The sequence below is a fragment of the Monodon monoceros genome, unplaced genomic scaffold (assembly GCF_005190385.1).
Source record: "Monodon monoceros isolate NGI ecotype Baffin Bay Population unplaced genomic scaffold, NGI_Narwhal_1 Super_Scaffold_6, whole genome shotgun sequence".
Taxonomy (NCBI): domain Eukaryota; kingdom Metazoa; phylum Chordata; class Mammalia; order Artiodactyla; family Monodontidae; genus Monodon; species Monodon monoceros.
This window is the reverse complement of record NW_021703783.1, coordinates 67,357,304-67,374,619: the sequence shown is the minus strand read 5'-3', so window position 1 is coordinate 67,374,619 and position 17,316 is coordinate 67,357,304. Positions and strand designations below refer to the sequence as shown.

At 35.4% G+C, this 17,316-nt stretch overlaps 2 protein-coding genes across 2 annotated transcripts in view; one reads left to right on the top strand and one right to left on the bottom strand.

Moving 5' to 3' along the window:
• RASSF9 (Ras association domain family member 9) overlaps positions 1-17,316 on the top strand; it is an 89,985-nt gene that overhangs the window by 16,908 nt on the left and 55,761 nt on the right. The gene's annotated exons all lie outside the window — the stretch shown is intronic.
• NTS (neurotensin) lies at positions 6,282-17,223 on the bottom strand. Its single transcript, XM_029204094.1, has 4 exons — positions 17,042-17,223; positions 15,212-15,273; positions 9,319-9,543; positions 6,282-7,056 (listed from the first exon to the last, which is right to left on the bottom strand). Exons 1-4 carry the CDS (start codon positions 17,112-17,114, stop codon positions 6,904-6,906), a joined length of 513 nt encoding a protein of 170 aa, XP_029059927.1. The 5' UTR covers positions 17,115-17,223; the 3' UTR covers positions 6,282-6,903.

Below are 17,316 nucleotides of genomic sequence, written 5' to 3'. Positions count from 1 at the left end.
CTGGGGGGATAGTCACGTGCTTTGGCTGGTGGCAAATTATATTCAGACACTGAGATTGCTTTGCCAATAAATTATCTAGCACAGGTTCACTGCGGGAATGATGATAATTTCACAAGCCAACAGTATACAGGATAATGTCTCTTAATAAGCCAGTAAAGAAATAACCTACTCCTTTTTTTTTTTAACATCTTTATTGGAGTATAATTGCTTTACATTGTTGTGTTAGTTTCTGCTTTATAACAAAGTGAATTAGCTATACATATACTTATGTCCCCATCTCTCCTCCCTCTTGCGTCTCCCTCACACCCTCCCTATCCCACCCCTCTAGGTGGTCACAAAGGACTGAGCTGATCTCCCTGTGCTATGTGACCTCTTCCCACTAGCTAGCTATTTTACATTTGGTAGTGTATATATGTCCATGCCACTCTCTCACTTCGTCCCAGCTTACCCTTCCCCCTCCCTGTGTCCTCAAGTCCATTCTCTACGTCTGTGTCTTTATTCCTGTCCTGCCCCTAGGTTCTTCAGAACATTTTTTTTTTTTTTTTAGATTCTATATATATGCGTTAGCATATGGTATTTGTTTTTCTCTTTCTGACTGACTTCACTCTGTATGACAGACTCCAGGTCCATCCACCTCACTACAAAAAACTCAATTTCATTTCTTTTTATGGCTGAGTAATATTCCATTTTATATATGTGCCACTTCTTCTTTATCCATTCATCTGTCAATGGACACTTAGGTTGATTCCATGTCCTCCAAACCAACAATAGATTAATCACAATATTGTTTCAGGCAAGGGGGAGAGAAAAGGAATAAAGCCCAAATTTAGGTGAGGTGTACCTTTCTACGAGTTGTTCTTGGGAGGGTCAGCTTAGCCAGCCGTGAGCTGATGTCCAGCTGCCAGTGCCAAAGCAAAAGTCCCTTGTTACTAGAGCCATTGCTGGGAACAAAGATGCCAGTGTTGATGGGAAAGATGATATCCCTCTCAGGGCCTCTGCATAGTTTTCACCACTGCCTGGCAAAGAGTCGCCTTGCCCAGCCAGGAGATCTTTGGAAAGCTGTTTCGATTAGCAAAGAGTAGCCTTGCCCAGACTAAACACTTTTGAGTTGCTGGTCAAACCTCTTAGTATTTAAAGCTTAAAATCCCCCAGCCAGAGTCACTCTTTCACAACAGTTCTTATCAATAAGCCCCCAGCTGTGCCTGTCAATTGCTGAGCTACTGAGTGTTCATGCTAATGATGATATCCTGACACAGCTTTCTCAGTGTAAACAACTTCATTCTTAGAACAAAAAGCAAGTGGATTCTAGATCATATCAAACAAGTACACAACACTGCGCAAGCGTGAGCACGCCTGTTAAGAACTGCTCTTTTGTTTATCATAGTCTTATGGGTCTCATGGACATAAGCCATGTTGGCTTTCAGGGCTGAGTGTTTTGGGGGAGCCTGTCCCTCAAATGGGAGCCTTAAAGTAGGGGCACCAGATGTACAGTCCAAATCTTTTGCTTCTGAAGGTGACACTAGGAGTTGGGCATTCCCTCCCAACTGTATAGCACGGTGCCAGGGTGAGTTGTATGGTGAGGGCATGCCTCAGCCTTTCCTACCTGTTTCAATCTGGGTATTTTCTCATTTGCCCAATGTGTAGAAGTTGCTCAGCTAGTCTCTGGATTTCTTTCAGAGGAAAGGGCTCTATGGGTGCTTGTTAATTTGGCGTGCGTATGGGAGAAGGATTTCAGAAGCCTTCGATGTTGTCATCTTGGTGGATTCCTAGGCAGGGACTGGGTTTAAATATTTAAGTTTCACATAGCTCAAACTAAGGGAAATCTCAAAATCTGCAAATATAGATCAAGGTTCCCGACTTGAAATCTCAAAATAATCTAGAATATTCCTTTCTTCTTTCCTCCTACATTCAAGTACCAGTTCATGTTAGTACTTTCTCTTTATATTTCACAAATCCATTCCTTCCCCTTTTAACTACGGTTGACCCTGAACAACATGAGATTGAGATGCACAGATCCACTCACACATGGATTTTTTTTCAATGAATACACTATAGTACTACACAGTCCCTGCTGGTTGAACCTGCAGATGCGAAACCATGGATAAGGAAGGCTGACTGTAAAGTTATATATGAATTTCCAACTCCACAGGGAGTCAGTGCCCCTAACCCCCATGTTGTTCAAGGAAGGGTCAACTGTACTGCCAATTTCACTTTGGCATTTTTGTTTGTTTTCCTCACAGAAGGGAATCTAAGAGACAAAAAATGAAGCCTAATCTCCCCAGGTTGCCACTGTTAGTGAAGGTGAGCTTTAACCTCCTACATTCTGTGATGCTTCACAAAAGACCAAGGACTTTGTGTGGATATCTGAGCTCATAACTAGTCTTTCTGAAGTGTAATCTCTAAGAAGGGGCTTAAAAATGTGTAGAAACTATGTCTAAAACCTCTTATTAGAAGAGAAAAGGCGATTCTGCTGCTAATTTATTCATTCATTAAACAAATCCTTACTAACAGTTACCAGGCCTGGTGCTCAACCTTGGGAATACAACTATGAATAAGAAAAGCAAAATCCTTGTCTTCACAAAGGTTACACATTCGAGCGGGGGTGAAAAATTATGAACAAGTAAACAAATAAATTACTATATAATTTCAAGTTATGATATGTGCTGTGCTGATGTCTACCAGCCAAAGACCACAGACAGCACTCTCCCACAAGGTCGGGTTTGTTGGTACTGGAGATCTCATTCAGTGGAAAACCATGGGACCTCCCAATAACAGGGCATATGTAGGGGGCTTTTACAGGATTTAGACTTGTGATTTGAAGAATATTCTGAAAGTGTGGTTTTGCTCTGGTTTGGGTGTTTTCAGAAAGTGAGGGTATTTCTTTGATTGGGTATTATAGTGGTTTTTATGCTAGAGGTAGAAAAATAGAGCTTAGTTAAAGCAGTAGTCACTCAAATTATGTGGGAAAGGAGGATGTTAGATCATTTCTGTGGTTTGTGGCGTCCTTGTTTTTGCTCAGACACGATTATAGAGTGGTCATGTTTATTGTCTTTTGCCATCATGGTTAGAATGACCCTGTCTGAAGTTTTATTCTATGAAATTGTCTGTGTTTAACTGGAGGGCACCATAGCCTAGCTGTTGGTGCCAGGCCAGCTCCCAGCTGATTGCTGTCAATGGCTGCTTTTTTTTTCTTTTTCAAATATGAAGAAAAATATAGGAATATAAATTAGATGAGATCAGATGCATTCAGGGTGGTATGGCTGTAGACAAATAAAGCAAGTTAGATGGATATTGACTCAGGGATGAAGATTATTTAAGAAAAGTCCTCACTGTACATATGTCATATGTGCAGAGATCTAAATTATGTGAAAAATAAACCATGAGAAGATTGTAACAATTAAAATAATGGTTGAGGCATTGAAACAATGAGGCTGAAAAACACAGTGGCTTAAATAAGTTAGAAATGCATTTCTCTTTCAAGTAACAATGTGGTTGGGCCAGGCCGGTGAGGCAGCTTTGCTCTACAAGCTCTATCAATCAGTGTCATGCTCAAGACAATGGTATTCACTTGTGTGGTTACAATAAATTCACATTTAAGACCAAAAAAACAAAATGAGGAAAAAGTCAAAGTTCAGGGAATGAAGTTTCTCTTTAAGTTATTACAGACCCACAAGTTATACACATTTTTGCCACCCATTATCCCATTGGTTCCAACTTAGCCGTTCCTATGACAAGAGATGCTGAAAATGTAATCTTTAAGTGGATGTCTTGTGTACCCAGGAAAAAGGATTTTCAACCAGAAGAGCTTTCCAGAAAAGAGGTTTCAGCAACTGTTTTTTGTTTCTGGAGCAGAAACAAGCTGGATATAAGAATAACAAAAAGGCCAATATGACTGGAGGGGAATGAGTGAAATTAAACAGAGAAGTAAACCAATGCTTCAGCATTTCAGGCTTTTTAAGACAGAATTTGGATTTAATCCAAAATGCAAGGGAAAGACACTGTGGAATTTTGAGGAGAGACGCATGGCATAATCTAATTAATATTTTTAAAAATTTTATTCCTCTATGAGGATGTAGATGAATAAGACGATAAGAATAAAGCAGCTGGGAAGAAACTGTCACAGTCCTGGGGGGGGGAGGGAAATGTGTGGGTTAGGGCAGTAGTGGTGGATATGGCAAGAAGTAGACAGATTTGAGATGTTTTTGGAAAGCAAAGCCAACAAAAGTTCTTAACAGATGAAATGGCAGGTTCGTATTAAAGAGGGGAGTTAAGAATTACTACTAGATTTTTGGCCTGAGCAGTTGGTGGGACCGTTCACTGACATGGGGAAATAAAGGAGTAAACCTCAGAAGAGAAGAGACAGTTCCTCTGTTGAAATGTAAGACAGTGAGGCATAAATGCAAGGGAATTGTTACATTCAGTGGTAGGGAAATATGATTTTCTTCTTATTGCTTTGTATTTTGGGTGAGATCATTAGAAAGTCATCTGACGAATGTCAGGAGAATGACGAGTGTTGCAATTTAAGGAAGAAGAGAAGATATAAAACAATCATTAGTGAGAACTAGAGGCAAAATTTATCATGCAAACAGAGTAGGAATATTGGGCAGTACTAAGGACCCTCTTGAGATTTGCGATCACAAATTTTAAGCGTGACACTTCAACAGTTTGGGTGCTTTTCTCCAGCTATGTTCAGCTTCTCAGGTCAGGTCACAATCAGGGGGAGATTTCAGTTTAACTGATGGTGTTCCCACAGGCTACTATAATGTAGAAGGACAGGAAATTGAGGGTAATAAGGGAGTGATTTTAATTTTACACGATAGAATCTAAGCCAAGTAAAGTGCAAAGTGAGGGCATGATTAGAAGGTGAAGAGTGAAAAGAAGTGGGGACAATGTATTAGATGGAATCATAAATGTTAGAGAGTGATAGATTATGTGAACTGGAGAGAGAAGATGACGTGTAGAGAGCAGAGTGCTTGAAATCGAGATTTTTGGAGAGGTTGAATTTATTGGGAGTGAGAAGTACTATGGTAGGACCATGGAAGTGATGGGATGAGGTGAAATGGATAAAATGTTTATTATTGGAAGTGAAGATGTCAGGGACTGAGAAGGGAGATTATGGAGGGATCTTGCACGTGTATGTGGAAGTCCTCAAGGATAATGAATGAAGCAAGTAAAAAGGAGATCAGCAGTTGTTCAAAACACAGAGGGTTAGCATATGAAACTGTGTTATGCTCTGTAGTTTGTGAAGAAGAAAGGAAAACCAGTAGGAAAGTGGCCAGAAGAACTGTTAAATTTAGTGTGTTATTAATCTATTCCCGGTACCGTTGTAAGCATTATACACCATATCAGACTACTTTACCCTCCTCCAGACCGCACATTTAGTAGCTGAGGAAACAGAGAGGTTAAATAAATTGTCCAAGATTACTAGTGAACAGTGGAGCTGAATCTGGGCCTTCTGACTCCAGAGTAGACACTCTTAATCACTATGGAGTAGTTTCCTTCTTAGGATCAGTGCCTTGAGCACTATTTTTTTTTTTTTGCGGTATGTGGGCCTCTCACTGTCGTGGCCTCTCCCGCCGTGGAGCACAGGCTCTGGACACGCAGGCTCAGCAGCCATGGCTCACGGGCCCAGCCGCTCTGCGGCACGTGGGATCTTCCCGGACCAGGGCACGAACCCGCGTCCCCTGCATCGGCAGGCGGACTCCCAACCACTGTGCCACCAGGGAAGCCCTTGAGCACTATTTAATGTTGAAGCTGTTAGGACTATAAAAGATGGTAGGGAGGTAGTTGTGAGAAGTCATGGTTTTATCAGAAAAACTCAGAGATTGGTAAGCTACACTTAAATCCTACCAAGTGGGGTTTAGCCTAGGGGAGGGGGCGATCTCATCTAAAGGCCATAGAGTTCTCAAAACTCCTTAATTCCAGAATAAGTCAAATCCTGATATCTTCCTTCATAGATGACTATGGGACTAGGATGCAACCTGTAAAGAGAGGTCCTCCTAGGCCCCCTGTCAGAGCAGGAGTCTAGGAGGCCACTGCTAATGGTGGGGTGTAAGGGTTATGAGGGCTATGAGACTGTAAGTACAGTGTTTAAGGAAATTCATGAGGAGTTATTTCAAATATGCCTTTTGCCTCAGAAATGGTCTCCTAAGTGGGAAAAATATTAGTCACATAAATTCCTCAGTGAGGTTAAAAATAAAGCTATCATTTACTGGATGTGAGGGAAAAATGTCAATAAAGGGTAACTCTTCTAATGATAGTAAATCTGCAAAGAATCATGGTTCTGATGGCTTGTTGTTTTTTTTGTTAGCTATTAAGTTTATTTAACAGAAAAACAAATTCAGTTGAAGATCATTCATTAAGAGAAGCAGAATTAACAATAATTCATTAAACATTCTTTGAAGATGGTCCTATTTTACTACTATTACCTTCCCCATATCTGAGAGATTCATGAGTAAGTCTTGGAAGAGAGCACGTATTTCTTGTAATTCGATAAAACATTCAGTCAGATAATAAAACAGGTGCTATTATTTTGTTTTGGGTTAATGACATGTAAGCTAGACTTTGCCATAAGACTCTGTTCTAATCTCTTATAATTTGGTTTAGAATGTCAAACATTTTGACTGTTTCAACAACCCATTAAGTGCTTTGCAAAATGACAAAACATTCTATATATGACTTAATTAATATCTACTCCAGTTATACACAACACATCATGCTCAAGACCTAGATTTATTTGAAAACATTTAGTCCAATTTATATTAATGCAGAAAAATCACATCTAATAAACCACAATTGTAGCAGAGACAAAATAATTGTGTTCTGTCATATTTCCACACAAATATAATTTGATATTTAATTAAAGGATGGTAAATCACAATCACATGTAAATAAAATATCCTCTCAGTAGTAGTAAGAACCTCTTTTGAGTATGTAGGGTCTTCTGGGTTTATTCTCATACAGCTGCCGTTTCAGAATGTAAGGAATTTTTCTCTTTATAACTTCTTCCTTTTCATTTTTGTCATTTCCAGTATCAAGAACCTCTTCCTGAATCAACTGCAAGATAGACCGAATATGAATGAAACACACATGCATAAAGTCTTCCATTTCAGAGTATTTGTCTACCTTTTATCTCATTTGCTATTCAGACAGTAAGATATATGTGGATGAGATGTATGCGGTTCACAACAATTAAATGTTTTGCCCGAGAACAGGTGCCTATCAAGTGGCTGAGACAGGATGAGAACATGATTTTTCTGATTCTCTGTTCTGTGCTCTTAGTTCATCAGGCCAGCCTTTAAAATTTGCTTTCTATATTTGTCAAGGCCATATATTAATACCTCCAAATGAAGGAACACACTTAATATAATTTTGAGTATTTTTCTTTAATTTATGGTAGACCAAAAGATGGAAATATATCATAAATCACAACAAATACAAAGTTTTGAATCTAGTAAACAAGGTTTGGCCTCAAAGGTCAATAGAATTTTATATTCAATTAAGTTAATTACTGATTTGACTTGAAAGCCATTCTAAAGATCTATTTCTCAGTCAAAGAGAGAGGAATGCTTGTTCTGCTTACTTGTTCAGCTGTTGTAGAAATTAACATATGTGAAAGCTCTGTTTAAATGGTAAAGATCTTTAGATTGTGCTGCTTAATAGTTAATCATTAAAAGCAAGTTCACATTCAAAAACTCAAGGGAGTTAATCTCTATGTAGAATCTTGTCTAATACCTCATCAAATATGCTGCATTCTAAAATTAGTTCCAAACACTTTTTCTGATAGTACTGTTCTGATTCAACTGTTCCACTGGCATAAAATATTTAGGAACTCTTTCCAGAGTTTTGCACATGATTTACACAAAATTTTTAAAAAGATCAACGCTCAAGGTAAGAACTGTATTCGTATCTGTGAATGTCTTCTAAACTTTGGGGTGACTATAACTAATACTGACAGGAGAGTAAGTTTCTAATCATAACCCGTATGCATTGAATCGTATCACAAGTACTTTATTTCAACCCACAGCTGTTCAATTTCATAGAAGGAAAAACAGCTACTGTCAGACAATCTAGTTTCTTAATCTTTTGTTTCTCTGTGCACGTAGTCTGTAATTGTACTACACTCTTAATAATACTATCATTTTATTTTAAATCACTCAACAACATTTAAAATAGCAAAAGTTTAAATCTTATGTGTACCTGATTTGTCTGTATTATAGTTTATTGAGGGTTTATTTTTTTTTCCTGGATAAACAGCACATAATTGATATTTCCCTATGTTAAAATTAGTATTTTTCAAGTTTTATTGATGTAATATTTTAAAGAGAAAATCATTTAGCTGGAATTGGAATTAAGGGATAAACAATCCAGCAAGAAAAATTAAAACTAGATTTTTTTTTTAATCTGGAAAATATCATTTTGTTTACAAGTTAGAATAAACACTAGAAGTTCTGCATTTCATTTCCTCTTTTCCACAGGGTATCTCTGTGACAGTGTGTTATAGAGATTGTTATATTAGCAGGAAAGGCATCCTCAGACCCTCAGATCCCCAGTGTTGGTATAAGCCCAGAATATGAAACATGAAGTAAATTTCTCTTAGGGGTTAATCTGAAAGAAATATTTCCCTTGTCGGGAAAATTTTTAAATTTTCTTCTTATTTTTTCTTAAAGCATTTTCATTTCTCTTTTCTCTTCCAAAAATTTCCAAACCAAAGGTGGTGAGTCACCAGTGTAGTATTTAATAGAACTGATTCATTCAGTCCCTTGTGGTAGTTCTGGATAATGAAATTGGGCTGTACTAGCCATAGTGGACCTCGTTTAGCTTCTAAGGATGATTGAAATCCACAATCCACACATTCAATTAAAATAGAAATATGCATATATCCTTATCATTCTGGTTTTATTTGCCTAATATATTCAAATAAAACTGGAACCTTTTGTGTTCTGTGTTTGTTTATAAATAAACACACATGACTTATGTGTTTCTAAGAAAACATTTTGAGTTTCCTAAATTTCTTAGGCATGCCACCACCACCACCAAAAACTGCCTAACCATGCCATCCACAATAAAAGCATATGTACCAAGTCTGCCCTAAGACAGATCCCCCTTTTAAGACCAAAGAAAAGATATTTTGCTAAACTCCAAATATTTGCAGGACACTTTGAAGATCTGAAGGAATGTTAACCTCAACACATGGTTTATTCTTCCTTAATATTTGTAAGTCTTCCTGTTATGATAATGATCAGGATTAAAAAAATCAGTACAAATGAGAGTTAACTAGTATAACCACAATCATATTCGTATTTTGTTTTTGTTTACCTCCCAGTGTTGAAAGGCCCTGCTGTGACAGATTTTTCGGAGCTGGTATATTGTCAGCATTGCTTCCAAGCTAAAGCCATCTAAGGTAGTTGGAAATTTCCTTCTTGTAATAAGCTCCTCCTCAGGAAACTCTCCTATTTCCTCGGCTTGGCTGTTCAGGTTATTTATAAGACTGCACACATTCAGCAGGCTCATTTTCCAAGAGGGAACACTTGCTTTACTGATCTGAAATGTAGAAAGAAATAGTTAATGCATTAAAATTTGTGTTGTAAGAGTTAGAAACAAATTTCTATTGTGCTAAGCCATTACCTTTTAAGACCTAATTGTTAGTCTAGCCAAATAAAAACACTGTTATTAATTAGTAACTTCATATCACAAAGTTGAATAGTGTCGATACTTCATATCCTCTATTTGCCAAATGCAATAAAGTTAATACACATAAACACACACATACATGAGCAAAGCAAGAAAGAAAATAGAAATTACAGTAAGTAGAAATACATAAATATATATGTATATATCACAGGTGAAAATATTAAAAATACCACTCTCTCCTTATTACACTTCAGTTTAGTGTCTAATGGAACAGCGGCCAAGGTGATAATAATAGATTTGGATAATTACAGTAGTGTGAGACCACGAATCTATTCCACACATTAATAGTTGTCACAGGTAGCATCACAGATGATCAATTTATTTATTTGAAAATTATAATATTTTCTAAAATATCCTTTTCTAATAAGATCTTGTCTGAAACCATTATTACCATAATTAACAACTTTCTCATTTGCCAATTTTTGGAGAAACTAAGTGTGAAATAACTTATAAAACTTAACAAGCATCTCAAAGGGCATAGATGAAGAAAAGCATAAATTTTTTCTAAAGAACATAAAAAAAGCTTTTTTGAATGACCACAAAGCTGTGATGAGAAGATTCAAAAATATTAGTATCAATTTTATTGGTGTCAATTCTCTCTGAATTATTCTCCAAATGCAATGCAATTCCAAATCAAAGTTCCAATTTGGAAAATATGGGGAGGCTGGAAGTTTAGAGGAGGGAGTGTAGCAAAACAATTATGAAGTTAATTTGGAAGTATGAATATGTGAGAACTAAGAAGACTTAGAAAAATAAAAAGGTAGGAAGGACTTACTCTACCAGATATTAAAATGTATCTTAAAGCTGCAGTAATCAAAGAGTGAATTAATAGAACAAGCATAAATATAAAACTCAACAAAAGAGAATATAATGTCCAAAATTTGATCCAAGTAAATATGATTGAAGAGCATATAGCAAAGTTTGCATTTGAAGTCCTTGGGACAGTTGGCTATGGGGAAATCTGGATTTAGATCTAGTTATAACTTTTATTGACATATTATAGTCTAACAATATCCAGATGGGTTAAATATGAGTAAAAATAAAAATATGTAAATATATAGAATTTATTTTATAAATTTGGAAAAATATTGTTAAGCAAAAATCCAAACCAGAATCCATAAAGGAAAAGATAATTTTAAATACATAAATGTGTAAATTATCTCTCAAAAATTAACAGCCTGAACTAAAATCAAAAGGAAGACATACTGTAAAAGCTGCCACAAAATGTTAATATACTTAACACAGGTGGAGCTCTTCCAAAAGAAACTGGTGAATGCCCCAATTAAAAAAAACAAAAAAAAACACTTAAAAAGTGTTAAACCTCAGATAAATAATATGAGCAGACAAGTCACAGAATCGCTATCAAAGAAGAAATATGGAACAGAAATATGTGGAATGATGTTCAACTTGGCTACTATCAGATCAGAAGACCCTAAAAAGTATAAGTACACTTGATGTACTTATGAGGATATGGAGAAACACACACTTTCTCTTCTAAATATTTGTTGGTCTAAGTATATATTGGTATAATTTCTTGAAAGGTGTTTTGGCAATATGTATAAAAATTGTAAATGTGCATACCCTTTGATTAAGACTTTACCTTAGGGACATGCAAATCTGTGAGTACAAAAATATTCACTATAATGTTTTCAAACAGTTTGGAAATACATTCAGCTATGCCCCTCGAATGTGATTATCAGCCTGTTCTTGAATTTTTCTGCTATGGGAAACTTAGAGGCAGCATGCTCCACTGTGTGGCAGCAACACCTTATGTCTTGCCAATTAATGGAATAGTACAATTTTACATTCGGAAAGCTCTTTAGAGATCATCTGATTGAGTGTTTTCCTTAGAACACTAGCTCTGTACTCACTGTTTTTAAAAAGGAGTTCCACTGTCAAGTGAATTGGAAAACTTGAGTTTAAAGGAAATTTAAAGGCTTCTTGAGCTTTTTACTTGCAAATATTCATTGTAACTTTTCAAGGGTGCTAACATAATATCCAATGCTCCCCAAACTAATTGACCATATAATGCTTTATTCATAAAGTATCTGTCAGGACTTGTGTTGTCTGATTATTTTTTTGGATGAGGAAACTGAGTAAAGCATTTTGTTCTCTTCTACCAGTTAAAACAGTCACTGCATCACTCACTAGTATATTGTTTAATATCACCTTAGCCCCTGTCATACTTTGGAAGCACCGCAGAGAGGGCACTTTTGACCATAGGATGTCTAAATAGACATGTATTTAAGAACATTTCTTATAAGGTTTAAATAGTTCACTCAAGAAAATGACAAAGACTCTGTCTTTGATGAAATCTGAGTTAGGATCCTCTGAGCCCTCTTCTTGACGAGGTCCCAACCTTGGGCTCTGTCGGTCTACTTAGTCCAGTTTTAGCAAGAATCCTTCTGAGTCAAGTTAGCAAAAATGCCCCACCATTGATACCTGATCATCCTAGGATTCTATTGAGTTGTCTAGCAAGAATCCTCCTAGATTTAGAGTTTCCTCAGTAATTTTCCATACAATGATCCACCCCAACCCTGTTCCTTGGCTGTAAATCCACACTTGTCCTTGTTGTGCTTGGAGTTAAGCCTGATCTTTGCAAAACCATAGTTCCTCTTGAATAAAGTCTTCCTTGCTACCTTTAACAAGTGTCATGAATAATTTTCTTTAACAATAAACATTCTTATTTATTAAATTATTTTACGTAAATGTCTATAATAGACCTAAGCCTATAGATAAGAAATTTAGAATATTGTCTTCTCTTGCTTTTAAAATGAGGAAAACAAGAATATTTGTGGTTCTTACTTAGCATTATTTGATTAAACTCCTAATACTGAATAAGATCCTGGTTAAATTTTGGTTTCCTTAATTAAATGGGACTTAATCTATATTACTAGTGGTCACTATCTATAATACACTGAAATCAAATGTATTACAAGCATTTGAATTGGTGAATTGGTGAATTCATGGTGAATTCAAGTATTTCACCTAAGTAAAAATAAAGTCATCTGTGGTGGAGCCCTGAAGCTCTTACAGCTGAATACAAAAAGTAAGGGCTAGTAATAAATCCTAGATTCTTATTGTTAGTACATAAATATTTATTAAACTCTTACTGTATTCAAGGCATTGAATTTGATCATAGAAAATTACATCATTCCAGCAGCTTTTTGAGAGCCTAAAGAAAACATATTCTTTTCTTCAAAGTTCTCTTTCTTAATAAAACTATACCAAAGCACTACCACTGGTAATAAAGAGAATTGTATTGTGAGAACTAATTTCTTTATCTTCCCCTTCTCTTCAAGCTTTGGAATCTCTCTTGGCCTTCTGTTGCTTAAGAGTATTTCTACATTAGTATTTCAATGTCTAAATAGTTTTACTTTAAAAATTGAAATTACCTTTAGAGTGGAAAGAAGAAAGCTGAAGCTTTCTGAAGCTTTTAATAATGGAGTTATACCAATATCAAATACTATTCTTTCAAAATTTTAGATACAGTATATTGGTTAAAATGGTCAAAAGTTTAGACTTTTCATTTGCATAGAACACTACACACACCAAAAACTAATTGAATCACAGAGAAATAAGTGATAGTAGTTTTATAAAAAATAAGAAATGAGCTTTATGTTCCCATCCTAGCAGCAAAATTGGGATAATTATGCTTCTGGGTGCTTCCTCATCATAGTCTGTATTTTACTTATTTCAAGTAAAAAAGGAGGCAATGGGATTCAATTTTTCTTCCATGATCTGTTTTAGGTATATATCCCATGACTGAATGAAAGCAGTATATGTTATTCTGTCTATACTTTGGCTACGTATTTTTCTTAAGAATAAAACTAAACCACTTCATATACTGAAATTGTTTTTCCCTTGCAGCATCTTGGCCAGGGAAGGAATCATAACCTCTACTCCCACATTTTTGCAAAGTAGCTGGCAATCCCCACACCATATCACATTTTGGAGATTATTTAGGACCTTTATTTGTCTACATAAACTTGAAATCATAGAGGTAAAATCTCTACCAAGACACTAAGGCATACTAATCTGTTCCATTTTTCAAAACAGACTATTAACTTCACTTGTCTTCCTATTTATGAGTTGAAGCGATTATAGCCATTGCTATTCTGATTGAGTATTAAACAAAGGATCCATTATCTTAAGGTTAAATGTATTTGTTCACTGAGTTTTAATGACTAAATGAAATTTGATCATTCTTGATAGGAAACCCACCAAATTATGGTAGAATTCGGTTTCAGTGTGTTCAACTTTTGTAGATCTGGGCAATTGTGGAAATATATAGGTACTTAAATTTTCCCCAAATGCCTTTTAAGGACCGTAGTAGAAAACGTCTTTGTTAGCTCTGAGATAACAGTTACCCACATTCTCATACAAACACAGAAATGGCTATTACCCCTTCACACCCACCATTGAACACAATTCTACTTCTTTGCTAGGGGTTGTTGCACCTGGAACATGCTCATCCAATTAGGGAAGAGGCAGGAGGAGTCCTGAGCATTTACTTTCTTACCACAGTGCCTGTGGAATCCTCAGCATTACAACAGTGATTGCACCGGGTGACTGCCTCACCTCAAGATACGTTTTTCTTTGAGAAACATCTTTTGGTTGGGAACCCTGTTCTCCAACTCTACATTTAGATACACACTGATTAACTCACTCCGGGTAAATCAAGATTGTGTGGTAGTGTGGTAATTGGGTATATTCTAATTGAGTTTTATTCCTAGGTACAGGCTGGAATCTAAAAACCTTGCTTTCAAGACCCCAAGAGAGGAATAATAAGGTCCAGTACAAAGTTTCACCTGATTCAATAAAAAACAATAAGCAGGTACCAATAACACTTCTGTTATGAGGAGAATTTAAATCCAGGTGTGGATTTAATGTAAATGTCTAGGAGATCATAAACTCCAACCCCAACGTTTAAAAATAAGGAAACAAAGGCAAGCAATGTTAACTAATCCCCTTGCTTAAGATCAAATAGTTCATAAGTCACAGCTGTGGGATTAGATCTCAAGGCTTCTGTTTGCCAGTCTATTGCTCTTTACTCTCTACCACATTTCTTTCATGGGTTTCGTGAACTTTAATTCTTAATTTAGGAATTCCACTTCACTCTCCCCAATAGTACAAGAAAGGCAAAAATATCACTTAATTTTCATTTATGTATTTATCTTGAGGCCAATATACCTTTCATCATACACAATATGACTGGAATGGAAAGAGGAGTTTTAAAAATACATTTGCATGTCCACATAAATAATATGTGACTACTTAATTAAATTTGCAGTATAGTGATTGATACACTATACAGTATCAATACAGCTTCTTTCCCTGTCACATCAACACCCTTAAGTCCTTTGAACTTAAGGAAAAGTTTCCCCATAAAGGAAATGCCTCCCAATGAACTTTTCAGTCTCAATGGGAAGTTATTACTATAGGAAAAGGACACCATGTTTATAATGAGAGTTCATATGTTTTTCAGTCCTTGGTTTAAAAAAAAAGAAAAAGTTACCTTTGATGTATGCATATTGGTCAATAAATCTGCTTCTAACGCTTTCATTTCCTCTTCTGAATCTGAGTAAAATCAAAACCACATGTTTACTGTATAATCACGTATCATGTAATTATATTATAACCTAGAGATTTAAGATTAGTCTCAAAAAACTTTGTCTTAGAAGTTTATTGTCTTTGCTATGTATTCATTCTCCTTAGAATAACATTTGGAAAAAAACAATTATAGTTTTACTTTAGGCTAACAGAATAGAATAATAGAAGCACTTTTAAGAAAATAAACACAGGATTTTATGCCAGGAGAGCTATTGATGATTTGGAGTTGTTTAATCACTGAATCTCATTATTTAAAAAAAAACCCTGATTATATGATAAAATAAAGATTTAATCAAAAATGCTGGATAATTTTTACTGGAAATAGTTTACATATACAGAATATATATGTATTGATATTTTTAAAATAACATAATGAAAAGGTATGTATAAGACATTTTTTCAAGATAAAAACAAAGGAAATTGCTTGCTGATAATTTTAGAATAAGAAAGACACTGAGATTTGTTTAATTTGAGATGCTATTTTACAAAACACACTTTGAAAGATTTGTTTCTCTACTTTAAACAAGGATTTAGAATCACGTGTACTTAGCAAGTTTTTCACAGGCTATTAAGGAAATTGTTTAAGCAAAAGTGGAGTTGTCCATCAATACATGTACAAGAGTGTGGAAAATGGATTTCTGATGTTTTTTTAGAATATTCTTTCCAGTTTCCAATAATGAATATTTTACAGAGAAGAAAAATTTAGAAATTACTATAAGGTAATAGAAATAAAGTTATAGAACACTATACTGAGTTAATTCATAAAATCATAGCAGGAGTTTGAATTAAACATTTCAGTGTCATATTTATGATATAACAGTATAAGACAGGCTAAATATTTTTGCTGCATTTATCCCTTGTTTTTTTTCCCACCTTGATGTGATCATTCAATTATTTTCCAACATTAATTAGAGCATATGGCAATCACTATAATATTTCATATTACTCTTTTAAGTTTAAATCTTATTTTCAAGGTGAGCTATTGATAGATATTTGACAAAGTATGGTTTCATCTTAATTATCACATGCAAAATACTGCTACAGGGAAATAATTTTTATCAATATAAGAATGACAATTTTCCAGTTACATTCTGTATCAACTTAAATGACATGCAAAAAAATAGTTAAATTAACAATACATCTATTTGTCACACAGAAAAGTTATATAAAATGTATTCTTAAAAGAGCTTGGTATTTTGTGTATTTTTCTAGAAATAATTTTCTACAAATAATGCTTTATTCATTTATTCATTAAACATCAATTTTCACTTTGTTATCTTAACATACACACAATTAAGAAAATAATATTTGAGAGGGAGAAGCCACCATGTCCTAAGAGAGTGAATGAGGAAGAGATAAAACATTTCAAATGCAATCAGTTTTAATTATGGGTTTGCACTTTGACAGGCACCACTCCTGTACTTCTCATTAGAGATTGACCAACTTGATTTGTTTCACATGTTTTTTTTTCTAGTGGTTACATTGCAAAGGGGAACATGAAGTGTTTCATTGAAATCCCTTTTATTACCTTGCAGATTTAAAAAGGAAAAAGAAATCTTTCAGTTCTTGTAATCATAAAACAGAGAAAGAAAATATCCTGCTTCTATCACTAAAAAGGAAATCCAGAATAAGGGAGAAACTCTTCTCCCTGGATACATTAACGTTAAGTGGCAACACACAGTAAAAATGGAAAAAGAAATCACTTCAGGGAGTTGTGAAATGCAGCTGAGCTTACCTGAGCACAGACTCCAGGAGCTGAAAGCCAGGAGTATCATGCACACCAGTTGGATTTTCATTCCTGCCATCATCTTCTTGAGCCTTCTAGCAAGCCCAGTCCATAAACGTCAGAGACAGGCTGAAGGGGGCTCTCTAGTGCTTCCTCTTGCCTCCAGCTGAGTTTGGAAGTGACTGAACTATGAGAGATGCTTTGACCATTCCCTATATATATATATATATATATATATATATATGTGCAGGGGATGATGTCATGAGTATACAGGGATTATCTCT

Coding starts and splice junctions, on each gene's coding strand:
- NTS (XM_029204094.1), bottom strand. CDS start 17,114: ATGATGGCAGGAATGAAAATCCAACTGGTGTGCATGATACTCCTGGCT. Junction 9,544..15,211: donor CCAATATGCATACATCAAAG/GTAACTTTTTCT, acceptor TCTACATTTCAG/ATCAGTAAAGCAAGTGTTCC. Junction 7,057..9,318: donor GGGCCTTTCAACACTGGGAG/GTAAACAAAAAC, acceptor TCTATCTTGCAG/TTGATTCAGGAAGAGGTTCT.